Here is a 26458-nt window from a genome sequence, read left to right on the forward strand (position 1 = left end):
AGCAGGATGCCCGCTCAGCCCCTCGGCAGAAAGCACTGTGCACTCAGAGTCACACGGCTTTATTGGGTACCGAGCCACAACTCAGATATTGCCTGGGAGCCGCCTGGAGCAGCAGGGTCTGTCCTTTTGTCCCTAACAGAACCGGCAGGACACCGCCTGCTATACAGACAGTAAAAATAAAAGTGTCTCTGTTCAAACTCGCAGCGTCCGGGGGAGCTTTTGCAGTTTCCGTTGACCCAGGTACCATGAGAGACACGTGTTCCCCGGATTAGCCATCGGCATCGATCCTGTGAGCTGTGGGGGACAACAAGGAATGGACACGTGCTGGAGCCCACCATTGTACCACAGACAGGCAGGAACATTTCTGGCCGCTAATGAGACACAACTCCAGTATTTGGAGACATTGCCTCGAATGCACTTCTGGAAGCTCTGTCAGTTGGATGTACTGTTCACACTGGGCAGGGAGCTGGTCTAGGGCAAACAAAGGTCTGTGCCCTTGACAGGGGTGTCAGTAAAAGTTGTCACAAGCCGATACTGGTTTCAGAGAGCTATTCCACCAGGGAAAATATTTTGGCAGGTAAGATAAATGGGGACAAGGAAGAAATCTGGCTCAGGCCTCCATACATTAAATTCAGTCCCCAGATAGCCACCCAGTGCTGTGAACTGCACAGAAGGGTGCTGGCACCTGTGGGAAGTCTCTGCTTCCAGCCCCAGTTAGAGATACAGACTGGCTGGTACAAACAGCTGCAGAGTTGCTGCTGAGTTCTTTTGGGCCTTACTGCAGAAGCAAGTCATGGTCAGTCCATACCAGTAACCCCAGTTCTGAACCCCAGTTCTGTGTGCTTCACCACAGAGCTGAAGTAGTCCATTACTGGTTCCCCAAGGAAGATGCTGGGCAGCCTGTACTACTTACATTGCTTTGGTATCCTAAGGGCCTCATTGTCAGCTGACATCACTTGGTGCAGAACTCCTCGGAACTGATAAAGCACTTTCAAACTCTTCTCCTCACCCACACAGGGGTCGTAGAAGCCTGGAAGCCCAGCCTTGAACCAGAGAAGGACAGACTGAGCATTAGGGAATGGACTTTCTCAGCTCTCCAGCTGGCCAAAAACATTTATTAGTGCTGAGACAAGGTGTCAAAAAAGAAAAAAAAAAAGGAGTTTTGTTGCCAGCAAGGTGAGACACTGGGGAATCACCTCTGCAAGTTTTCAGTGCACAGAAGTAAACCAGGGGGTTGGGAAGTTCCTGGTGTACAGCCCCAAGGTCTGTAACACCCACTGTCCCACAGTGCAGACACTGGCACTGGAAAAGCCCCAAGAAACAGAAGCTCCTGGAAGTTTGTAATACTTGGTATGTAAATGGCATCTGTGAATTGATCCAGAGCCACTGGAGAGATCCCCTGGCAGGACACCATATGGTTCAACCAAAATTCTGAGCCACACATTTGAGTCCCTGAATCTGGGCTTTGACAGAACAGCTACGTACCTTGGAGGCCTCTGTAAGGATGAGTTTAGAATCCTTCACCAAGCACTGCAGAGGCACAGTCACATCTATAACCTTCACCTTCTCATTCTTCCTGCTGTTGTCGTTAACAAACTTCCCATACCAGGCGTTCACTACAATCAGACCTGCATTTCCCAGGAAATCACAGCTGTGGTGGAAGGCTTCCACTGACAAAAAGACCATCCCAGCATTTTGTGTTGCTTTCAGTGAGACTTAATTCTCCTGGCCTGGACCCATGCTTCCCAACAAAGAACAACATTTTTAGTTGGGTGTTTGTTAGCAACCTTCAGCACTAGAATGGAGTGACAGGACTTCAGTGCCACACTGATGTGACAGTCCACGTGGATTTCAGCTCACTTTGGAACATTCTGTGGAAAATTGCTAGTAACCATCAGAGATCAGATTCCCAGTACAGTCCAGGAGCAAACCATGTAAGGGAGCAATCAGTGAAAGCTGAACTTCAGACTACAACTTTTGCACCTATTTATACACACACCTCTCTCTAGTGGAGAGGTGAATCCAGACTGTTGCATTCAGTCTGTTGATCCACTTCACACCATGTCCCAAGATAATATTCTGTGATCCCTCTTAAGCTCAGGTACCTGGAGCTGAGTCATAGTGGGGCTCCCCCACTACGCGTGCAGCAGCAACTACACTGCACTTCATCAGTAGTGGGAATGAAGAAACAACGTGTTTGCATTGTTTCTTCTTCTCTTCAAATTTATAGAACAAGTAAATGATACAATAATCTTTACCCATTCTGGCTTCCTCTGCTTCAATTATCCTTCGGACTGACTCCTGCATTAACCGGACCTGTCACAACACAAGTGGCAGAGGAGAAATCATGCAGGGTCAGACACCATGGCCAGAAGAGAATGGTCCAGAGTGAAAAGAGTTTTCTTTCACTAAGAGGACCGAGTTACAAGAAAGACTCACTGCAGCTTCAGCCTCCTGCTTCTTCTGTAGGATGTCGCTGGCTGTGCTCTCCCGCTGCTTCTCCAGCTCTCTGGCAGAAGGAAGACAACATCTCATCAGGAACACATGGCTGGGATTCAGGCAGAAACTGGCAGGGTCTGCTTACCCACCCCAATTACAACTGACCCACAACCTCACACAAATGAGCCTGAGTGAGACTTCCTCAGGAAAGTGCAAACTCACCTCTCCTTCTGTGCCCTGAGGTAGGGTTTGATGACCAGCCTGTGCATGGCAAAGTAGATAACGAGAGGTCCCACAGTGGCATAGAACACGGCGCTGGGAAGCAGCTGATCTGTTAGGTGGACAGGGAAGAAGTAGGTCTGGCTGGCCCTATTCAGCCTGCAACAAAGAAGAGCAGAGGGATGGTAAGAGGAAAAGCAGAGCTGGATGTGTTTGATGAAGCACATTTAGCAGCAGTGCGTGCTGCTGAACCAAGGGGAGATGAATGAGGAGCTCGAAAAGGTGAAAGCCCAATAAACTGAAAAAGCCAACGGTAGGAAAGGCAGCTGACACCAGCCAGAGCCAGACTTTGAAGCAGCAGCTCGTGATAGTACCTGACCATTCTAAAGGTCTTTTTTTAATCTTAGGAGAATTTGCTTGGTCATTAATTTCAACAGAAAAAGGGACAAATGCTTCTAGAGAAGGCCTGTGTTCATAACAATGGCATGGGCCTTCAGGGCAGGTGTACATGAATATTTTTCTGATGTTTATAACAATATCTATTTTAGAAAACATGAGTTTCCTTGGGCCTGAGTTCTTCAGGCCCTTCAGCAGTTTCACACCCTGCCTGTATTTGGCCCCAATCCAAGTGCACCACAGCACAGAGACACTTAATGAGCTCTGTCCCTCTGTGAACTGCACCTTATTAATGGTAAAATCATCTGCATTTGGTAATGGTAGTTCCCTAATTCAAGCATACACTTGTGTACAGCATAATACACATGGAATCCAGCTCTACTAATATTTTCAGAAATCTTCCATTTACTTACCAGAATGCTCCAAATCTCAATTTAAGCTGTATTCCAGAATATTCTGATGCGCGCACACACACACACACACACACACTGAGGGGGCTCAGGCTGTGAGTCACACCTGTGGAAGGCACCCACTGCTTACGGTGGGCTTACAGCTTGCCTTAGAGCTGAGGGCAGCTGCACCCTCTCCAAGTGATGTATCAATACACCTGTATTGCCCTGGGACTTTCCCACCTGAATATTGGAAATAGAATCATGGAGGTTATGGTCAGCCTCTGTAATTAAGAGTTGTGATCTTGAACTGACTTGATTTTCAAGGAGACTCCTTGAGGAACACCAACGCTGACAGTGGCTCCTAAAACACTGTGTCTGGAAATCTTCCTCTCTGCTCCATACTCCACTATGGTCCCAAAGAAACCCGCCCTAGAATGACAGAACCAAGAAGTGTTAAGACAGGGAAGACACTTGAATTTCTCTTGTAATTCCCAAACAAGTAAAGCATGGAAATGCATCTGACTGCAGCAGATGTTGGCCTCTGGAAGATTCACTGTGTATCTCCAAGGTGAGATTAGCCCTTCCAGCTTGCCAAGTAGTAAACAAGAACTTCTGGCTTTCTTATTGGGGATGATACAGAGATACCATACACAAGTATTTTAAGTTCCACTTAACTCCAGAGGCACAAAGGGCCAAGCCTCCAAGACATTCACTTCAGCCTTTTAAAGGGTGAAAAGCAGATTCCCAAAAGCCACAGAAGCATTTGGTTTGTGTGGAACCTGGAGGCCTACAGCAGCAGAAGAGGTCAGAGTCCTCAGGCTGCGAGCAACGTGAATTCCCTCTTGAGCACTTACTTGAGAGAACCTTTCACTCGTGTTTGATCCTCATCCTGAAACTTATGCTGGTAACTGACCATCATGAAAGAATGGGGGATTCCCAGCTGAAACACAAGAGGCACAAATGTATGAAAATTGGCCACTGCTGAACTTTCCCCACAATTTCCTTTCTCACCCTTGAAGTAGCACAGAACACAGAGCAGTGCTTGCCACTTACAACGTCTGCTGTCCGTGTTGTCCTGACCTTACTCTCAGCTGACCCATGTCAGCTATGACAATGCCAAGAGCTGTGCTCTGCCAAACAGCTGGTCACCTACATTAGGTCTAATGTGGGATATACCAGCTGCTCCTTTAACCTCTAATCCCAAAGCAAAATACTGCTGGGACAGGAAGGCCCCTGTCTCCCACAGGGCAGGATCACCATCCCACCTGTGGCTCTCACCTGCATTGCCACAGTGAAGTGGCTGGTTTTGGTGTCCCGGACAATACTGGTGTTCATGGCTGACTGGATGCCCCACCGCCACTGCAAGTAGCCCATCGTGTTCTTGTCCAGGTTGCGGGCCAGGACTGTGGTGAGGCCGGGGCGGACTCCACGGGACGAGAACTGCAGGGCACAGTTTGTGGTGATGAAACTAGACAAATGAGGAAAAACTTGTCAGTGAAAAAAAACACAGGCTCCCAGGTGGCCTCAAATTCCTTCTTGCCCAGGAACTTTGCTGCATGCCCAGAGACCGTCCTGCAAACAGCATGGTGCTTGAGGCTTTCAGGGAAAAATCAAAATTAACTTAGACTGCCCTGACCGCAGTGGCGCTCAGGAGAGCAGGCTGTGCCCTGGTTTATTGTCTGCACACAATGCTGCCCAGGCAGCCGTTTGCATCCAGCCTTCCCCTTCCTGCCCTGTGCAGGTAACATCCTGCTCTCTGAAGAAGAACACACTGGGCTATTGGCACAGAGCAACCCTGCTATTTAATAATCCTTGGGCATCAGCTCTAAAAGCCAGCACTAAAGCACTCTTCGGGGAACAAGAACCCTGTACAAGCTCTAAGGAATGGTCTATTTACTAAATTCAAAAATATAAACAGAGGGAACCTACGTGAGCTCCTGTGATGCTCTGACATGTGGCTCCAATCACAGCCCTAACCTTGTATTCTCCTTTGCAACCTGAGACCTCTATTCATTTGTAAACAAACATGACACTAGTTGCAAATTTGGCATTATTTCTCTAAAATATGACACATCATCTCCTGTTTTCTGTCAGAAACTCCCTCTCACACATGGAAGCATCAAAAGAGCTCCCCATTTTTTGTTCTGTTCCCAGCGCAAACGGCTGTTGCTCTGATTGGTAATCCTGCCTCAAGTACCACGATTAATGAGAAGATCAAGTACAAATCTAAGGATGTGGAACACAGACCTTCCTTAAACTGGAAATATGGAAAGGGAGGGCACCAGCACCCAGAAATAATGCAAGTATTTTGACAATACAAGTATGACCTTAAGTCTAAAGCGAAAATACCTTATTTTGTAGGACAGAAAACAAATCCAAAATTAATGTGGAAGAGAATTCAAGTCATTTAGTTCCTTATTGTGGAATATTAACCACTAGGCCATTTCTCTAATATTTACCATCTTGGTGTAAGATTACGAAATATCTTCAGCCCAAAGAGAGGTCCGTGAAGGTCTCCAGCTCCAAACTCCAACTGTTGTAATGCACAATGCCAGAGTATTAGAAGAAAACATCCTTTACAACTGTGACAAAGTATGTCACAAGCATCATTTTCATCACAGCTGTTTTACACGCCTGGTAACATGGTAACATTTACCACCTCTTTCAGCACCCTCCCTTTCTGCAGCTTTGTATTCAGAAGAAAAGGTGTCTCGCTGAGTTGGAGCTCATGGGTAAAACAAAGCCACTTTTGTAAGCTACAGGTGACTGCTGTTGGCACCTGCTTTGGTCACTCCGGAAAACGTGGAGAAAACTCCTCCCTCACAAAATCCTGATACAAATCAAAAGCCCCAGTCTGTGAATCTCAAATGAGAGGAAGACTCCTCCTGAGCTGAGGAAGCAGGCTCGCAGGAGCTTGTGTGCAAGAAGGAAGGCGCAGACAGCTTCCAGCTATACCAGTGACACCACAAGCATCTCAAACACAGCCCAGCTTTCAGGTGCAACATGGGACCTTCCAGCTGCTCAGACCATATCTGCTGGGGGGGTCAAATTATTTCCCCCATAACTTCCTACCATGCAAGCAAAGCAGTTTTGGAAGCAAAGGCCAACTACTGCACTGCCCTAAAGTGCCTGCTCACAGCACTGTGCCTTCAGATGGAGAAATTAGAAAGACTAGAGACATCAGGTAACAATTCTGTCTGCACAAGTGAAGTCCAAATTGCATGGCCAAATGGAGGGGGGAGAAAAATAAGAAAAAACAAGGTTTGGTCTTCCCTTTGTCTCATATTCCTTTAAGAATTCCTTTTTCTACACTTTATAGAACATGAGAGATGAACCACAGCTAAAGTCTCCCCCTGCCCCCCCCCAAATAGAACACTGGGTAATAGATTGAATATAACGTTGTATTACAGGTGTACTCTTACCTCTCCCCATCCCTTGGCAGATGTCACTCGTCTCAGTGCAAGATTAATTGATCCCCCTCCATTCCCATTCTGGGTGGAAAGGTTACCAGACAGTATTGCTGTATCTGTGGAAGTCAGGGGTGCCTGAAAAATGAATATATTGTTACTAGTAACTCTGATCCCAATTCACGCATTTAGTGCATGTTCTGCAAGGACATAATCACCACTGAAAAGTGTAAATGGTTTTGTAGTCAAACATCAAGCATGGCAAAAAGTCAGATAATTCTTACCGTACCAGACACTTGTGACACCTGTAATGTACCACCTTGAAGTCCTGACCTTGAGCTGTAAACCCTTCTCATCTCTCTAGCAGACTAAATTTCTACCATTCTCTGAAACAGGAAGTGCTTCCCATTCTTTTCCTTATGCACATCCTCAAGACTGGATGCCATTTGCTTTCATCCACTGAACACACCCCTTTCAGTGAGAACTGGGCACTGAGCATCCCCATTGGCAGGAGGGCAGGACCACTGCAGCCCACAGACCAGTCACCCGAACACTACAGAGCCAACCCAGCACTTGGCTGGCTCCAAGCTGCCTCCTCCCACCCGTGCTGGCCACCACGTCCCCCCCAAATCCTGTTGAGAACCCCTGAGCAGCGTGTTCTGTGTTCCGTGGTGCCTCACTCGCTCACGCCCTGCTCACACAGCATCATCTGCCCTCCTCACCTCGATGGACTGGGATATGTGCATTTTGTTTATCTCAATCTGGGGAAAGCTGCTCCCAGGCACATCTTCATACTCCTCGTCGTAGCGATCAAACAGGTCAGTGGCATCTATTCCCACACTAATTGTTCCCTGAGGGATGACAAGTGAAACAGGCATTTAGCATTAGCAAACATCTGGCGTACACAGGATGAGTGGCTGAACCATTCCTGGCATGATTACATTTTTGTGCAGTTTTCCATTGTCCTGCAATTACTTTTACCACTCTAAAATGCATTTCCTAATGCACAAGGCAAAAGTGAATGATTAAAATATTTCAAAACAGCAATATAAATCATCAAACAGACTGGAGAAAAGGCAGTTTTTCAGCACAAATTCCACTTGCAATCCCGGGAGGTCATTTTTCTGTTGTGACACATTACAGAAGCAGGTAGAACGCCTTTACACAGCAGGTTTCTTCTTTCCCCACAACTGACTGTGCCCTGTCAGTATTTGAAAGTTGAAATAATATATTCTAGAAATTGATTTTCTTCAATTGAACTTAGTCAGAAAACCTCTACAGACTTCTTCTTACGAGTTACCTAAACCAACTTAGGACTGAACTGTATCATTCACTTGCAATTGACCTTGTTAGTCAAATATTTTGATTTCTTTTTCTAGTTTATGTTTAGTGATCAGAAGGAAAGCTTGACAAAGACATACTTTTAGCAAGTGGTAAACATTTCCTTTCTCAGACCATAGAAAAACTTATTCCTATGGAAAACTAGGCCACAGCTCAATAGTCTGGCTACCTGCTGCTGTGCTCCCTCAGACTAACTGCAGGAGTGTGTTTCTTTGAAAAGAGCACAATTAGATCCTTGTCTGGGTCATATAACTTCAAGATGCTTTGGAAACCTTCCCTGTGGACCCATTTGACAGCATCCCAGCTCCTATAAAACGTACGGATTGCAATAAACCCCCCCCCTCTGTGTGCAAGCACAGACTGAACTCTGAGCAGTTTGTGTATGGAAACTATATAGCTGGGTAGGTACAAACCCCACTCACACTGAGGCCAAGCACAGATGGAATAAATCCTTATTTCAGTCTGAAGGAGTGTTTTTCCTTGATCGCTCCTCTCTAATCAAATGCTGGACCATAAATAAAGGAAGAATTGCAGAGTCTGGCAGGACTTGAACCTACTCTCTGCCTGGGTTCCCAGGCTATCTATTTGCTGCAGAGATTCCTAACCTCTTCTCAGTGTTTATTTTCTGATTACTTATGAAGCAAAAATTGGATAAATATTTTAAAACTGAAAGGTGTGGTTATTTCCAGTAGAACCCTGGAACAGGGGCTGTGGCCCAGCTGTTTACTAACCACCCTTGGCAGATGGTGAATTTCAGAGCAATTGCACTCATTGTTCTGAGTGGTGACACCAACAACCAGCTCCTGCCCTTTCTGCACTTTCAGGAACCATCTGCAAAGTCACCTTCAAGGGACTCCAGACCCTACAGCTTCTCCAGTTTCAGCCCTCTCCTATGCCATGCTGTTCCTTGAAACGAGGCCAAAAGAAGAGGGAACCAATGGAAAACCTCTAACCACCCTGGAAGGGTGCAGTCCTGTACTAGCAAACACCCACTGGAGACCATCTTGCTGTACTTGGCTTACTGGTGCCACAATGCTGCACCCTTTGGAAAGATGCACCAAGATGCACACACATTCCTGAAATTCACTGCACCTCGTATCTCTAAAACACACTCAAAATATTACAATTTTCTTTTTCACACATATGAATTGTACAGCAAATATCCCTCCCAAGGAAAAAGGAAACCACCTGAACCTCTCCATGAAAATCCACAAGATCTGTTCAGAGAGAAGGAGCATCTTGCTGTTCCCTCCCCGGCTCCCCAGCAGACCTCCTACTCCTCTGCCTTTCCCTCAGGTGAGAGGTGGACCCTGGGCAGACCCTCCACCTCCTGCCAAGCAGGTGAAGTCACCCTCGGAGGTCTGTGGATCCTGGCAAGGAAACTGGTTCAGGCACAAGCACAGGAAAAGCAGCAGATGGTAAAGTTAAAAATATTCCCAGAGAACGAGAGCACCCCTATGCCACCGGATAATGGAGGGGACTGCTGCTGCTCCCAGCTCCCATCAGCCACCTGCTCCGACCATGGGAAAGGAAGAGCACAGGAGAGAGCTGTAATGCCTGCTCAAAGTCAGTGGTGCCTGCACTGTGCTGCAGAGCAGCAGCTCGGCAGGGCAGGAAGCAGGAGTGGCACTACAGACCCATCGGAGCTGGGATCAGCTTTTAAAGTCACCTTTATTTGCCACCCTGCCAATAGGAAACAGACTTCACTGATGGAATTCGCAGATGTGCCAGAGGATATAGACTTCCTCCTTACTTTTTTCTTAGCGATTTACCTTCAGGAAGGTGACACCTGGAAGTTGTGCCATGCTTTGCCTTGAGGGACCTGCATTCCTTAGACACTGGCCTTCCACACCAGGAAAATAACTGGATTTAATTTCTCCTAACAGGAAGTTGTTCTTCTTAAACCTAGTAACGAACTTTTCAACCCTTCTGCACGTCTTTGAAAGGAAAAACAAAGCTCTAAAAGCAAATAGGAGACTCAATTTCAACCCTCCAAATTGCCTACATCTGGTTATTGCTCAACATTTCTGGTTAAAATGCTTTATTTTTGTGGAACTGTTTTATAGAACCAACAAAATGTTGGAAATTTTAAAATAACTTGCGCTCGTGTATGAAATGATCACAGCTGTGCTCCCCAATTCCACGGGAACACTGCCTGGAGAGGCATTTCCATCGGCTGCCAGCCGGCAATTGCTGTAAACACCCAGATGGCTAATTTTATCCCAGGACACAGGCTGAGGCTCACAGTGCAGCTCGCAGCCACGGCGAGGCGCCCAGGGAAAATGTCACATTCCTGAGGCAGGGAGCAGCAGAGTGGGAGATAACCGTGCCCCTCTCCGAGAGCATCTCTCTGACTCCACTCACCCGCACCTCCAGCAGGGATAGTTTGCCTGGCTCGTGGCACCCAGAAATCCCTTCCTGCCTGGAATAAAGCTGTCAATAGATACTCACACAACACTTTATGCTTGTTTATCCTTCCAGTACAAACCAGCTCTTAGTGTCTATGCCCTACCCACAGCCTGGGGATCTGTACAGTCCACTTGCTTTGCTAAGAGCAGTGCAAATCCAAAGGCAGTGCCAAGGTAAATGCCTCAATTAGATGGATGCTTTCCTTAGGATCCAGTCCTAAGCACCACTGCAATCCCACATCTGTCCACTCAGAGGACACTGTGATTTTACACTAACATATGAATTCATTCAGTTAATTGATGCAGCTCTTGGATAACGTTAGTCGCTGCATAAGAACCAAGATTTTTGTAATTCAACAAGCTTTGAAACTTCAGTCAGGGACCATCCTGACAAAGCCCAGGTTTGCGTCACACACTCATTAAGCCCAGAGCCAGCAAAGCAACCATGAATCTGAGCTATGGATACGCTGGCCAATCGCCACGTCCATCTTTCCCTGCCATCCCAACGGTATTCCTGAGCACCTCTGACTAGCCAAGGTTAGCTGTGAGGTGAGTCACTCGGGGTCAGAGTCTGCTGCTCAAACAGACCAAGATGGGAACAGCAGCTGGGATGATTCTCATCCTGAGGGCACGATCACGCTTTCCAAAAACAGGCACTAACCATGACACTGGCAGGACCCCAACCCTGTTCAGGTTGACTTTGCTCACAGTGCTGCTGCCCAGCTGGCTCAGGGCTGCCTCAGATTTGTTGCTGGTTTCAAGCTGCATTTGAATAGCTCCCTGCATTGTTGTGACACTGCAGCAGTGCCAAAGGGAAAAACTGTCAGGTAACTGCAGTGAGTTACATTTTATTTAGAAAACTTGGAAAGAAATCATAAATATTTCAGTGTTAGGTCTATTTTCTGAAAATTGCTGAAAAAGGTATTATGTCCCAACATGTTTCTCTAAGAAAAGAAGAACATTCAGTAGGGGATTGTTCAAAGAATGAGCTGTTCTCCCTATATTATGCAGAGAAACTGCAAAGACAGAAAGTCATGCAGCAAGTACAGACACATGAGGGGCTCTTCCCTACAGGCCCTCACCTAGGCTCAGCACACCCTGCACACTGGTGATAATTACAGATCCACTCTTGAGACCAGGATTAAGTCTTTGCTTACCTTTGGATTAGTTCGCTGCTGCAGTCTCCTCTCTTCCCTCTCTCTCTGCAAACGCTCAAATTCTTCCCTGATTTCAGCTGCAGTTCTCTTTCGTTCCACAACCTGCTCAAAAAGAAATGAAAACCAAACGATTACCAGGCAGAGGCTGCTCAGGGCATTGTGGTGCTGGAGGGTCAGAGGCCCATGGATGCAGGATGCACTACCACACTGCCCTGGCTGCTGAAACCACCCTGCACAAATTTCAATAGGCAGAGTTTGGAACAAAGCACCCAGGCCAGATTAAAGGGCAGGCATGAGAGAAAACCCCATGCCTTGTGAGAAGGGAAAATGGTTTTGTTATTTCTATTCCCTTGACAAAACCAGGGCAAAGATCTTTCCAAGCAAAACTACAAGACACTGCAGTGCAGCTGTTACCCTCAGCGATCCATTAACTGCTCTACCAAGTGTGGACACAAAAATGAAAATGACTGAAAGTCTCCAGCCTGAGGTAAACTGATTCAATGAGAATTGTGTGATTGTAGGCTATGCTGGTTCACAGCTGCTTACCTGACAAGGCTCAGGGAATTTTTTACACAGGCCCAGTTTTGGAATGGATAGAAGGAGTATTTGATTTGGCTTTTCAAAATAAGATCAAGTCTGCCAAAAGCAGTTCAAAAACATCTGTTACATCCTGGATCTGCTCCACATTTCTAGCAACTGACTCCAAGTTTGACCTTGGTGCTGACCTGACCCAATACCATAGGATTCTGCTTCAAGCAGCACAGTGCAATCAACTAGGGCTGGCAGAGGCCAGCAAGGGACTCAAGAGCTGGACAGACATGAATGGAGAAGTTCTGTTTCAAAGCCCATAAAACCCAACCAAAACTAAACCAAACCAATACCACAAAAAACCCCACCCCAACAAGCCCAGGAAGAAAAAGTAATTTCAAACTCAGAAGCTAGTTGATGATGAAAAAAACAAGTTTCAGATGAAAAAGATGGGATTAGATGGACAATAATGACACATTTGTCTCAGATAAAGATGTTGCCTGTCATGGTAATATCCTACCAGGGAACTCTGAATGTCAGGTTTATTGTTCTCTTGTCAAGTGCAAAACCAAAAGGTTCTTTGAAAATCCATCATGGTGTTTCAGCAGGGACAGAGAGAGACAGAAATAACTAACCAAGGATGCCTTCAAACCAACAGGCATTTATTACCAGCCAGGTGTCAGTGTAGCTGATAGAACAACAATGGCAGATAAAGGTGGGCTTAGTCAAGGCCACTGGCCATAACGTGCTCAATTTCTCTCACCTCCCAGCCTTCCATCTCCAGTCCTCTCCTCCCATATATGTCATAGATGGCTCTGGTCTGTGGATCACTAAGCACTGTAAATTGAAACCAAAAGAGAGGAGAGAACTCAGTTTTTGGTCTTCTCCTCTGATTTCGGACCAAAACACTCATGATATTTGGAATTCAAGCACAGATCCTGGAAACATCTTGTTCTACAGTTGCACATTAACCCCTTTGAGGCTTCCACATGCTTTACTGAGAGGACATACTGACTTTTCCCCCCAACAAATCCAATTTTTTTCTTCTTCTTTTTCTGAAACAAGAAAGTGGAAAGAACACAAGAGACATGCAGCCTAAGTGAATGTGCAGGGGGTTTCTAACACCGCTTCCTTTGACTGAAGGTGACGCAAGCCCTCTAACAACCATGCAGATTATGAGTAATTTGGCCAGAGCAGTCCCTGGGCCCTACCTGGAAATGGCACCCACCTCTGTCTGGCTTTCAAAGCTTTATGGTGCTTCCTTTGATCTTCCTCACCATCCATGTCCACTGATCCTTTCCCACCTAGTTCCCCACACGTGGTACATGCCAAGCACCAACAGAGCAATTTCCACGAGGCAGTTCACGCCTTGCCAAACATTAACTAAGGGGTAATGGCAAAGGTGTGTGTAGAATCTGAACCTCCCAAAACCTCACCCAATGCAATGGACAACACAAAACACAACAGGAGACTGCAGAACAGTTACTTTTGAAAAAGAATGGGCACAGAATTAGGAAGAATCTTTAAAGGGTAAAGCATATTTAAATGCATAAGTTCCTATAACACACCTTTCTGTAAAAAAAAATAAATCAAAAAATCACTATTTCCTCTTCCAGGGTTTCAAGACCAGGTTTATCATTATCATGTATTTCTTGTGGCTGTGGGGAAACTGATGTGTCCTCAGGGAGCTAGGGGAGTACAGTAAGGCAAAAAGAGGCTTATACTGGTAATTTAGTTTTGGTCTGAACTAGTGGAATATTATTGGACTTGCTAAATGTCCCAGGCAGACACTGCTTTTTATGAATTCTGATAAAACGAATATTTTGTCATGTGGTATTAAGAGATGGAAGAGGAGAAACAGAAAATAGGCAGGAGGTAGAATGGCTCATTTCCAAGATGTCAAAATTTTTGCTTGTAACATACTACACTCACATTTGGTACTAAACCCAATTTCCATGTTCATTGCAAGGCAGAGCCAAGAGGAGCCAGAAAATTCAAAGGGAAGCTGCTGCCTCTAATGTAAGGCCACTCACCACACTAAAATGAAATTACTGAAGCACTGTGAGTTTTTGTTCCCCACATCATCAAGGTCAGACCTTCCCTGCTCTCCCAGCAAAAGCTTCCACGTGTCCTAACACCTAACCTAGGGACAACAGGAAAGACTCCACACATGCTCAAGTCCAACTGGAAGGAACAAATGCTTATCAGTCAAAACCAGGGGAGTAAAAAATATTCACTCATATTTGATGTTGAATGGGGGAATATTTATTCATCATTTTGCTTTAGTTTGTCTTTAGGCTCCAGGACTGGGTGCACCAGGTTTGTAACATGGATGACTCCTATCAGCTTCTAATCCACCTGCACTCCAGGTGCAACTCGCACACCAGGATTTAAGTAAGTTTCAGTTTAATTCAGTGTATTTGAAAAGGGCTTTGGCACAAGAATAAACTCTAACTGCTATGAATCAGTTGTCCTTTCAGTCTGAGCATACAGAAGAACTTGCTGGAAATGGAGACCACAGCCAGGTGACAGGGAACAGAACCCAGGGATGCAGCAGTTCATCAGTACAATATGAAACTGCCTCTCTGTTTGAAGCTTTTCAGTCTTTATTCTCCTATGGAAGAGGTCTTCAGAAGTAAGGGAAGTGATAAGAAGATCATTTACAACATGCAGGAGGTAAGACAGAAACTCCACATCTCATTCCCTGCAGTATTTATATGGCATTTCTCCTCTGACTTATGGGACAGAAGCAGGAAACAGCATTGATAAGTACCAGAAAATTTAATTATTACTCTGTAATAATAAATAGCTTCAAAAAGCATAAAGACACAGCTCTCCCAGAAACCCCCTGCAAAGTTCAGCCTCCCCCTGACCTTCATACGCTTGGTGGACAAGGTTGAAGAGCCGCTCAGCCTGGGTTTTGAGCTCGGGGTCGCGGTGCTTGTCGGGGTGGTACAGCATGCACAGCCGGCGGTACGCAGCCTTCAGCTCCTCCTGGGAGGCCTGTAAAAACCACCAAAAATGAACTCAAGGACAGCCAATGCCCCTTCCAAAAGGCCACTCTCAAGATCAGCCCTGAAAGGAAAGTCTGTCAGCTGTTTTGGCCCAAAATCAAGAATGGACTATTGCTTCATTACATGAGTTAATAAAATATTCAGTTATCACACCAGGATTGTCCACACTATCTGTAGTGCAACAAGGGACCTCAACAGCTCATCAGTGTATACCCAGGTATGAAAAACTATGTAAAAACCCCACCACCCAAGCAACCCATGTTCAGATGTTAGTTGTATTATGCAACTACTATCCCCTCCAAATCAGAAGAGCAAGAAAAAGCAGAGTCGCATCAGATAAAAATACATAAATCCAGAGATATACAACAAATTCTACACATATTTCAATCTTAACCCTCAAGGAGATGCCTTAGCTATTCAAAAGCACTGACTTTCCACAGCTGTAAAGGTAAGAAATGTAAACCCACGGTTCTACACTCATCCCAGCACCCACCTTGTGCTCCCCAGTACCCCTTTCTGCTCCCCAGGAGGGTCTGTGTTGTGCTGCAAGGGAGGAAGCTGCATCATCTGCCCACAAAGCCACAGACAGATAACCATGAGAACAGAGTGCCACCAAATGCATCAAGAACGAACCCGCCTTGTCCTTTACTGCAACCACTCTGGGACCTCAGACGGCACCTGGCCTCGTTCCAAGGACATGGATGGCTCTCTCAGAATCAATACAGAAAAACCCCTGGTCCTTCCATTATCATCTCCCAGCAATGTTATTTTTGGACTCTACAGAGTCCTGGTAATCTCCCCTCTCTCACCTCACCCTGCTACATCCCTTGCATTGCAGGTCCTGCCCATTCCTTGGCGATTGCTTAACACCCACTTTTTAGAAGTACAGTTGCTAAAATCAACCAGAGCTTCCCCCAGGCAGAGCTTGAAAGAGCCCAACCATCCAGTTCCCAAACTGTCCGGGCAGGAACTAGTTCCTGGGTACAGGAAACCATTCCTGGAAGAACATCCAGAGTAAAAGAACCAAAACCTGATGGTCCAGGCTGTCCCCAGGGGCTGCCACAGTCAGGACCCAGTGCAGTCAGTGAGGGGGGCACTCAGACAGGAGTGGATTTACAGACACAAATTCCATTTACTCTTGACACCCTTCAGGAAGCAAAGCTGTCACAGGTTCCTAGCTTTCACTGGGGAAATAAAGGTCCTAAAAGGTAATTTCTTAAAGTAGTATCTTTTTTACCACTTGTGGCAAGGAGGGTTTCCATCACAGAAACACACTCACTTCTGTCTCAATGCCAGGAATCCGTTTGGATTTGAGGACAGATCAGAATGTTTTTTCTGCATGTTTGTACTGTTTCATGTTAATGTTTTGAAATGATACAGCAAAAGGGGAGCTGCCAAATTTGCTGGTCCCAAGACAGTAAGGACAGCTACAATTAGCTTTTTTCTTTCTACTACCTTGTGCTTTCTTTGATATCAAATTTAAACTTGACTGGGAAGACAGGGGAACATACCGGCCCAAAATGGCATTTTAAAATCAAATTAATGATAAATGGTTTAATGTGCTATTGATTATGTAATAGAAATGAGCAAGTTCGTTTTTCATAAATGCCATGTTCAATAAAATGTTAGATTGGGCATTTCATCATCACTGAGTAGTTTGGGTCATTGGTTCAATATTCCATGAGCAACAGTCTCTTTGAAACCTCTACAGAAACCCTGACATCATTTTTAGATTGCCAGGAAATGCAGTCACAAAAAATTGTATGTAAGTTACACTTTTATTATCAAAACCCTAGTCAACATTAAAAGGCCTCCCATCTCCCTACTTGAGGTTTAAATGGCCTCATTTAAGGTCTCAAACACAGCACCACCTTTTTAGCAGACTAACATCTCTAAAAGATGAACCATTCACACACACACAGAGCAATTCCTGCTCACAGGATCCTGCCTCCATGAGGTCACTACAGTTCCAAGCTCAGCTGTCACATCACCCTGTGCTCAGTACCCAGACATGCTGTTCACCGCATCCACTACGGGACAGTATTGCTGAAGATAATTAGCAAGGGGCAATTAACAAAGCACACACTCCTCTCTGTTGGAATTACTCCCTTGCAGACCCCTTTAACTCAGTTTCCAGCTCCCCACTGTACAAAACCCGAATGTCCTGCTCTGGAAGCCTGGCTAAGTTAACCATTAAACTTGACTAGCAGTCACAACCCTTGCACGGTTCCCACCTCACCGTTTTAACCTCTGCACGCTGCTGACGTTTTGGAGGGGAATTACGAAAGCTCCCAAGGAATGTACAAGCATGGCCCCGTCGGCTTTGAACCAGATGTGGGCTCGAGTCGCACAGAATTTTTTTTAAAAGTAGCTCAGCATCAGGGAGTTCTGCAAACAGCGCGGCCATCACATGCTGTTCCTTCAGGAATGCAGCAGATTCCCACATATGAGACACAGGAGACTGGCCCTGTAGCTCAGGGACTGACAGGAGTCCTAAAGGGAACGCTTCCAAGCTATCAGACTGAATCGCTTCCAAATCTGGATCTCCCATTGCACGCAGTGGTGGTTCAGTACGAGCCTTGTCCAACTACAGTGGCCACACCCAGGCTGGCGGGCTTGATGAGCTGTCTATACATATATACACACATGCACACATATATAATAGATCGATATTGCTGCTGCACTTGCTGAAACAAACTACAGCACAGTTCCTACATCCAGATCTTGGGGGATCTGCCTAATAATTACTATAAAAAAAGCAGTTGCCTCCCATTAAGTTCCAAACTGTGCTGGTGTAACAAACCTGCACCAATTAATAGCCATCTATTCTTAAAAGTGAAATCAAGGACTCTCGACCCTCCTTTCTTTGGCGGGAAAGATGTTTTGCAAAACAGTAGGTGTTTCCAAATTGGAAACGTTCGGGAAGTCTCCACAGCCGTGCCCGAGCCCGCGACCGAGGGGACGCGGGTGTGCCCCGCGTGCGCGGAGTTGCATCAGGAGCGCCTCGGGAGAGCCCAAACCGCCACAATTCTGAACAAACCACGCATTTCTCGGCCCCAGCCGCCGCTCACCCGCCGCACTCAACCGGGAGCCCCGCGGCCTGGCCCGAGCTCTCCCGCCCCGCCGCCGGCAGCAGCAGCAGCAGCAGCCCGGCCCGGGCGGAGGACACGCCGCAGGGGCGCCGCTCCCGCCGCGGCGAGCACGAGGGTCTGGTCCCGCCCCGCCCCGCCCCGCGCGGCCCCAGCCCCGCGCGGCCCCGCGGCCGCACCTCGCGGCGCACGTTCAGCAGCCCGTAGTAGTCCTCGTTGTCCGGCGCCTCCTCGCCCAAGGCCGCCGCCATCGCCCCGACCTCTCACCCCGCGCCGCGCGCTGCGGCGCCACCTGCCGGCCCGGCGGTCCGGCCGCCCCCCGGCGCACGCGCGCGGGCACCGCCCCCCCGCGCTCTCGCGGCCCGGGCGCGTGCGTGGGCGCGTGCGTGTGCGCGGCGCGCGAGCCGGGAGGCGGTGGCGGCGGTGGAGGCGGCGGCGAGGGGTGAGTGAGGGAGGGACTGAGGGAGGAAGCGCGGACCGGCACCGGCACCGACCGGCACCGACCGGCACCGGCCTGTTCTGCCGCGCTCCGCTCCGGCCACGTTCCCCTCGTTCTTCGCCCCGGCACTCTGACGCGTCTTTGCCGGCGCGGTCGCTCCGTCCCCCAGCGGCGGCTGTGGCAGTGCCGTGGGTGCTCAGGGCCTCCGTCCGCCCGCTCCCGGGGGATAGCGAGAGGGAGGGAGACCGCGACCGCGGGTGCCTGTCCCCGGTTGCTCTCCCGGTGCCCGTCTCGGTGTCGCCGGGCCCTCGGTACCTGCCTAAAGGGCAGTCGTTCACTCCGGTCATTGACGGGACCTGTAGGTGCAGGCGGTGCCACGAGGCCTCTCTCTCCCGCGACAAGAGGGCAGTTTCCAAACCGTGCTGTCACCATCGAGTCACTCTTCCGTGAGCTACTCCCGGCTCCGGCGGGGCTGGCGGAGGGCAGCGGGGAAGTCCGGCAGCCCGGTACCGCGGAGGGTCCCGGGGCAGGTCTGACTGCACGGCACCCGAAGGGGAGCACAGCTGAGCTCGGCGATGTCAGACCCGCGGGCACAACACGGCTGGCAGGGGCACACCGTGGGCAGAGCGTGTGCTCGTTTGTCACCAGTAGATCTGGAACAGTTTCCCTTGCATCAATAGCGCTGCTTTGGCTTTTGGCGTAGAGAACACGGCCCTGGGGTTCACGCCGTGCTGCCCTCCCCGATGGTGGGTTAACCACGAGCGGGCACTCCCCAGGCCCGACCAGTACCGAAATGGAATGAAATGCCCCCAAAGTGTGCAGAGCTCAGAGCGTTTAGCAAAAGGGCTGCCCAGCCGGTCCGCTAACCTGAACCTCGTTTAAGGTGTGCTGGTGGACAGACTGGGTATTAATGCTGTGATAAGGCTGTCAGGAAGAAAAATAAGGCCTTTCCTTGCTCATGTGTAGATGTTGCCCAGTGGCTGGATCTGACGTGTGTGGGGATGCTGGAATGGTTTTTGGGTACTGCTGTCTGTAAAGAAGAATGTTTGGAAGACCACTCATTAACACCAGTGCAGCCCAGCATGAAGCTGGAACCACATTCCAGTTTCAAAACTCAGCTAGTCTGCTTTGGATTTTATCTTCAAGTAATTTTTATTTGAAAGCAGAAGCATTTTAATATTTAATAAGTTTTTTTTTTTTCCTGATACAAGGGTAGTTAACAAGGAAGTATTGATCGTGTTACAGCAGTTCCTCTGCACTCCTGGTGAGTGAGATGCAATGCTTGGAACAAGAGGTGCACAAAGGCTCCCTTTCTGAGAGACCATGTGGAAATGGGTCGGGAAGTACCTCTAGCACTGCTTTTCCTCAATGAACCCACCTGCTAGACAGATTTTTTTCCACGTGGTTTAGGAGTCATTGAGTCTGTGCTAGAATGCAAAGGAGATTCGAGTTGTGAGGATGTCAGTTGCCATGGCAACACTATTTCCCCTGGATTTTGGTCCTGTCGTAATTATGCTCTTTTTCTAACTGATTTGGGAGCTTTGTGGTCCTTGGGGATGTTAGTGCCAGAGTTACTGGGGATCTTTCCCCTCACCAGATTGATCTAATGCTTTCCTAAAAGACCCAGCTGCTCGTTGCCAACACTGGCTGCTGTTCCCTTGCATCACAGATGATTCAGGGGAATTTTTTGGGAACGTTCCACAGGTGTCACATCTTGGCAGGGAAATATAGGAAGAGAGAAATACGACTTTAGGGAGCTAAATATGAACTGTGCTTTCTAAGCATGTAGAGAGAGCTCTTTAAAACCCTGCATTATAACAGAGGAAATGTAACATCTATGGCAAAAAGCAATCTGATGGGAAAAAGGAAGAAAAAAAAGAAAAGTACTTGTTTGTGCTTTACTGACTTGCCAGGGTTTGGCTTGGGGTGCAGTATTCCTCTTCCCACATTGGTACTTGCAGGTGGAAGCTTTGTGGTGCTGTGTGGATCACAGTCCCTGCAGCCAGAGAAGCAGCCCCCAGGACTCAGGTCCTGGGTTCAGCTGAGCGTGCGGTGTCAGACCTGTGACACCCTGGCTGCTGCTTCAGTGCTCTCTAGTAAGCTGTGAGTAGCCTTACTAGCGGTGATTCACCTCTGCTGTGATAGAGCCAGAGACACCAGAGACCTTCATCATGGAATCTGCTCTCACAAGTGGGCTGGATGGAGCTGCCCCCCTGTGTCCGTGAGGGTGGCAGGGGACACTGTGAGGGGCCCAGTGTAGCAGATTCTCTCAGTGACTGGGATCACGGAGTCAGCGCAGGGAACCTGCCCCCACACAGAGTGGTTTTGCTAATATTAACTTTAGTTCCACCGCAGCTCAATGGAGGGAAAAACTAGAAAGTGCCATAAATTCAGCCGGGCTTGTCAAAGCTGTCAAATTACCCCCTGACAAAGCTCCTGCCTGTAATGACTACAGCATCAGCTGGAGGGGATGTCTGCGATGGGGTGACAGTGCCGGGGCTCAGCACTGTTAGACTTGTGATGGATTGTCATTGGAGGCTCCTGGGCGCCAGTCGAGGGTGACGCTCTGAGCAGAGTTAGTTTTCAAAAAAAAAAATCTAAAAATCTAAGGATGTAGACCAGCATCCTGCCCTCTGTTCTCAGCCAGAGTAATGCTGACTGCTAGATTCTAGTAAAGGTGTTTCTTGGCCCCATTTGTTAGTATTAGGAGTCCAGAGAGATAATGTCTTTACACGTATAAAAGGTGCTATTGATTTCCTGTTACTGTTGTCCTGAAATGTGCACAGGGTGTCTATGAAGCAGTGACAATTCTCCATCACTAGCTTTATGGGAAAAGAATGCTTATTGAATCTCCTCCCATAAATATAATCTCTTTCTCCCTTCCAGAATTTGCTGGCCCCTGTGGGAGTCCCTCATGTTATGTCTTTGAGAAAATTGATTTTTGTTGTCTCCGCTTTGTACACTTGTGTTTAGTATTATTTTTAATTTGGCTCATGTGATGTGAAGGCTTCCCTAACATTAAACATGCTTTCTCAGTCTTGTATTGCTTCTCCTTCATATAGATTAACATTTTCAGAATGTTTTAAAGTAAAATAAAGATATCTGCCTGGATAGTCTCTCTTCTTGTTGTTGGGAATTTTTTTAGTCTGAGCAAATCATTGCCCTGCTCCTTCTCTCCAGACAGGGCTGAGGCACTGACAGCTTTTCAGCTGCTTACAGGTAAATTCAGGGTAAGTTTCTGAAGTGAACACACACTGATTGATTATGGCTGAATGACACCATAGCCAAGAGCACAACTTGCAGTGTTGTCTGCTCAAGGAGCAAGGTGGTCTTTGAACTTTAAGAGTGGCAAAAATACTGTCAGATTTGTCCTTTCCTCTGTGTAGCAAATGATTGACTATGGGATTTTTCCTTTCAGGGAGGAAACGGCAACATGAATTCATAGATGATGAGTAGGATGCCAAAGCCAGAGATGACAGTGCTCTTGAAGAAATGCTGGGTAGAACAAAAAGGTAAAAGGAACAGCTAATTGAGTGCATTTCAGAGCCTGTGGGACTTTGTGGGGTACCTTTCCTCACGAGGCAAACGGCACACCCCCTCAAACCGGAGCTCAGTGTTCTGAATTCCCTCCTCCTCTGTTTTGCATGAAGTCCCAGTGCCGCCTCTCACTCCTGACCTGCTCTCTCTTTGCTCGGGTTTGCCCCAAAGTGGCATCATTCTGTACCTAAAACCCGTGTGAGTTGTCCTTTCCACCCTGTCCCTGCATGCGTCCGCTGGCAGGTGCAGCAGTTCTCCCTGCCCCACCAGCCCAGCCGTCACTCCAGGCCTCTGCTGCCATGGTTGTGCTGAGAGCAAAAACAGAAATGAGAGTGGCACTGGACCAGTCCATTTGCAGCCAGTGTTGTGCTCCAGAGGGTCGGTCAGTCAGCCATGGCCTGTTCCTGCTGTGGCCATGCCCCTGGGCAGGTGCACACAGCTGTAGTGTTGGGAGTGTTCTGCAAACAGGTGCTTCTGACAGGGCTGATTCGCTCTCTGCTACTCTGGTGCCTGTTACTGCATTTTGTGATAATGCTGTTGATATGCCCAGAGGAAACACTTCTTATTGCCTCTTTCATTCTCAGAAATTCTCTCTGAGAGTCCACCTGGGGACTTGGGGAGGTAAGAGGCAGATTTACCTGCAGAGCACCACGCAGTAGAAAGGCCTTGTTATGCTCATCCAGTGGCAGCAGAAGTGGCTGAAGCAACTGATGAGAAGCAAGAAAATCTTCATTAGTCATGTAGCTCTCCTTGGGATATTTTCATGCTTGTTTGTGCAGGCTGACTTAAATCCCTCAAAAGTCAAAAGCAAATGTTCTCCTTGTAACTGTTCCAGGTTTGCAGTGATGATCTGCTTGTTGCCCCTGCCTCTCGTCTCTCTCTGGCAGCAGCTGTGTGGTACACAGGGTATTTCTGGGGCAAGCCAAGGAACTTGTCAGTACTGTGTAAAGGGTTGATATATACAAATAATAGTTTCTGGAAGTGTTGTTTTCAAAACAGCAATCAGGGAAGAAGTCCCTGTAGTTCAGGTGTTTTTGCCATTTGGCCAACCAGAGCTCTTGGTCTCCTTGGAGCCTTCCAGCCCAATATGACAAGAGCCTGTCAGGGACAGAGCTCTTTGCTCTGCCCGTGTTCAAAATATCTGCTAAATATACTCTGAAACACTGATTGACTCTTTTGGAATGGTCCTAACTTGTATAAGCTGTCCTACAGTTCAAATACATGATTATATAATTTTTAGTTTAATAACACCAGAGATGAGAATTCAAGGATAGTTAAAATAGTAATTATCAAGTTTCTGTTGTTGTCAATCCATATTTTGGGAGATCTGATAGTTTTGTTTGTTGTTTTTCTGGATATGTGTATGTGAAGGCTGTTGATGTATTTTTCAGCTATTTCCATAAACTTGGATGTGAATCTGTTATACTCTGGGTTTCAAAATTCTTCACCATCAGTCTGGAGAGCTTTGAGTCTGTAAAATTGGAGAACAGCCAGTGCTGGCAGGACCCATGTCCCTACAGGAGTGCTGGTTCCCCAGAGCCAGGTCGTGTAGCCATTCCTTGTTCCTCCTAGTCCTGTTTGGGGTCCTGGAGCCCAGCCAGCACGGAGCAGTGGTGGCTACAGCACCCACAAGGCCAGGTGAAATGTAGAACGGGGAGGCTTTTCACTATTTGCTGCAGTTTTGAGAGCTCAATAGATGTGTTATTTTACCGCTCATGCCGTTAAATGTTGGCTCAGGGCAGGCGCATGGTGCTGGTGCTTTAAGGTGGCCAGTGGCCACTAGCTGTGCTCAGCACTGCCATTGCCAGCCCCAGCATTGCAAGACGTGCTGTCCGCTCAGCAGTGGCTGGAAAGCTCCGAAAGGACCAGATTTGGCATCAGCACAATCACTTCTGCAGGCATTGTGCTTCGGGCGCTGCCAAGTCCTCGCTGCTTCTGCTTCCTTCCAGCACATGGTATTTGGTGTGACCCTGGGGACAGACAGTTGCCTGCTGGGCTAGCTTGTGGTTTTTTGGTTTTTCCCGCAGTTGTGTCAGCATTCAGGTTTTCAGTTGTAGGGAAGCAATGGGCAATGCCTGTTCTGATCTGCTGGTTGTCCTGCAAACACTGGCATCGGTGAGCACTGGCAGCAGTGGGAGGTGGTATGTGTCACCCCTCTGGTGACATGGGCTGACAGAGCTCTTGAGCGAGGGAGCCTGTCTAAGGGAGAGTCACATTGTTTGGGGTCCTGTAGCCTCACTGCTGATGCAAGTTCTCTTACTGAGGTGGAGCTTTTCAGAGCACCTGAGTGTTCGTGTTTAGCCCACGTCTCGCAAGCAGTCAGGCAAGGAAGGTGAATCACTGCCTCGTATCCTTTGATCTGAATGTTCAGCGCTAGTCCTTTTCTGTAATTTCTTAGTCACTGTATTTGAAGCTCTTGCCCTCAGAGTTGGGGGCAAGGCAGGAGGAGGAGATGCACTTACAATTCCTCCATTTTTGAAATACTTGATTTGAGGTAGAATATTGCATGGACCCACCAAAGCATTTTAGCAAGGCTGTGTCATGTATCAATGGCTTTTACTAGAAGTTGGGGCTCCGAGGTTTTCTGATTTTGTCTGTGGGGTTTTATTTGGTTTGCTTTGGGTTTTTCCCCAAGAAATTTGGGATGTTTTTGAATAGTACAGGTTAGTTCCTCCGATGAGCTATGAACAACCTTTCACTGCAACCCTGGGACTTTTTGTCCAGATACTTGCTTTCAACAAACTTGCTATAAACCATACAAGAGCTTTTGTGCAGATAAACTTCTGATATTGCTACTGAGAACATAAATTGGAATTTTGATTGTGAAAATTATTGGCAAAGTTTGGTCACGTGGAGTAGGTTTTACAGCGTGTGTGACAGGCTGTTGATGACATAAGCACAGATCCAGGAGAAGATCCTGGGCTTCCTGTAAATATTCAGGTGAAGTTATGCTGACTTACTGTACATTGTTTCCCTGGCAGAGGTGGCCCTTTAGATAAATGTTAAATAAACACTAAATACAGACTGACACTGTCAAAAGCAGGATGTAGCTCACTTAACACTGAAAGTGGCACTTCATAGAGACCTTTGCAATTTGTAGTTCAATAAAAAGGGTAATCTGTGTAGAAATATTCTGTGCTTGCCTATTCTGTCCTTGTCTGCCAGTGCTGACAGGATCGTGTTCCTGGTTTTACCTTCGTGGTGTCCCAGGCTGAAATACTTCATATTTCACACTCTGGGTTCTATAAATAATTGATGTGCCTGTCTTAGCAACTGAGGATCAGCAGCAAATTGTATTATTCTGGAGTAATAGGGGTTTTCTGCATTCTTTACTCTTTTTCATCTTAATTTTCACTTTGCTACTGAGATTGAGGAACTGATTTACTCCACTTCAGGAGAAAAAGTATTATTGTACTGGTATTACTCCCTTCAGGGGAGAAAGTTCAGGGGAAAGTCAGAACTCACAAATGAACCCATCTCAGTGAAAACGAGTTATTTCTGTGTATTTTCTGCAGCTACTGTTTGGATATATTTCTCATTTCGCGCAACTCTCATGGGTCACATGGGAAAGAATTGTCTTAAAGGTTAGACAAGGTTTAGGCAGACCTAGAAAGAAACTGCTCTGTGGCTAAAACTAGTGAGAAAATATTAAACCAATCATTTTTGCTTATAAGAACTGTTGTGTACCCTTGCTGACAGAGCAGAAGGGTTTTGGTATGATAAGGCACCGTTGGGCCACCCCAAAAGAACTGGAGCAGCTCCTCTGCCATGGTGCCACTGGGAGCAAAGCACGAGTGACTCTAGTTTGTGACACTGGGTTTACTCTTCCATTTGGTTTGCCTATTCATAAATAATGATGGGAAAAAAAGTCAGGGAAGTTCCCCCTCATTGTGAATTTATAACATGGCAGAGCCCAATCGGGATGGAGTCCTTGAAAGATTTGGGATAATGCTTTCAGCAATGATGCTTTTTAATTGAAAGCTTGAGTGCTCTGTGTGTTAATGATGCTCCCTGAGGGAATCACAAGAGAGACTTGGTTCAGAAGTGCCAGGATGGGTTTTTGGGCAAAGGGCAGTGCTGGGGCAGTGCTGT

General features: G+C 47.3%; 2 protein-coding genes across 3 annotated transcripts in view; one reads left to right on the plus strand and one right to left on the minus strand.

Annotated features, from left to right (window-relative positions):
- Window positions 1-43: 43 nt before the first annotated feature.
- On the minus strand, window positions 44-18686 carry DNAJC11 (DnaJ heat shock protein family (Hsp40) member C11). Of its 2 annotated transcripts, XM_082295770.1 has the most exons (16): window positions 18570-18686; window positions 15161-15290; window positions 13051-13124; window positions 11760-11861; window positions 7576-7704; window positions 6869-6991; window positions 5906-5979; window positions 4725-4914; window positions 4301-4386; window positions 3759-3875; window positions 2662-2817; window positions 2440-2509; window positions 2259-2316; window positions 1486-1628; window positions 914-1043; window positions 44-294 (listed from the first exon to the last, which is right to left on the minus strand). In XM_082295770.1, exons 1-16 carry the CDS (start codon window positions 18639-18641, stop codon window positions 269-271), a joined length of 1680 nt encoding a protein of 559 aa, XP_082151896.1. In that variant the 5' UTR covers window positions 18642-18686; the 3' UTR covers window positions 44-268. The 2 variants fall into 2 exon arrangements, with proteins under 2 accessions (XP_082151896.1, XP_082151897.1); XM_082295771.1 differs by lacking the exons at window positions 13051-13124; window positions 18570-18686 and having other exon boundaries at window positions 15161-15292.
- Window positions 18687-18749: 63 nt separating this feature from the next.
- CAMTA1 (calmodulin binding transcription activator 1) overlaps window positions 18750-26458 on the plus strand; it is a gene marked incomplete at its 3' end in the record, with an annotated part of 231869 nt that continues 224160 nt past the window's right edge. The window contains exons 1-2 of the mRNA XM_082295872.1: window positions 18750-18832; window positions 22248-22341. Of these exons, the coding sequence (XP_082151998.1) occupies window positions 22275-22341 (67 nt within the window). The 5' untranslated portion in view covers window positions 18750-18832; window positions 22248-22274. The remainder of the gene's footprint in view (window positions 18833-22247; window positions 22342-26458) is intronic.

Source organism: Coloeus monedula, assembly GCF_965178545.1.
Source record: "Coloeus monedula genome assembly, chromosome: 22".
Taxonomy (NCBI): domain Eukaryota; kingdom Metazoa; phylum Chordata; class Aves; order Passeriformes; family Corvidae; genus Coloeus; species Coloeus monedula.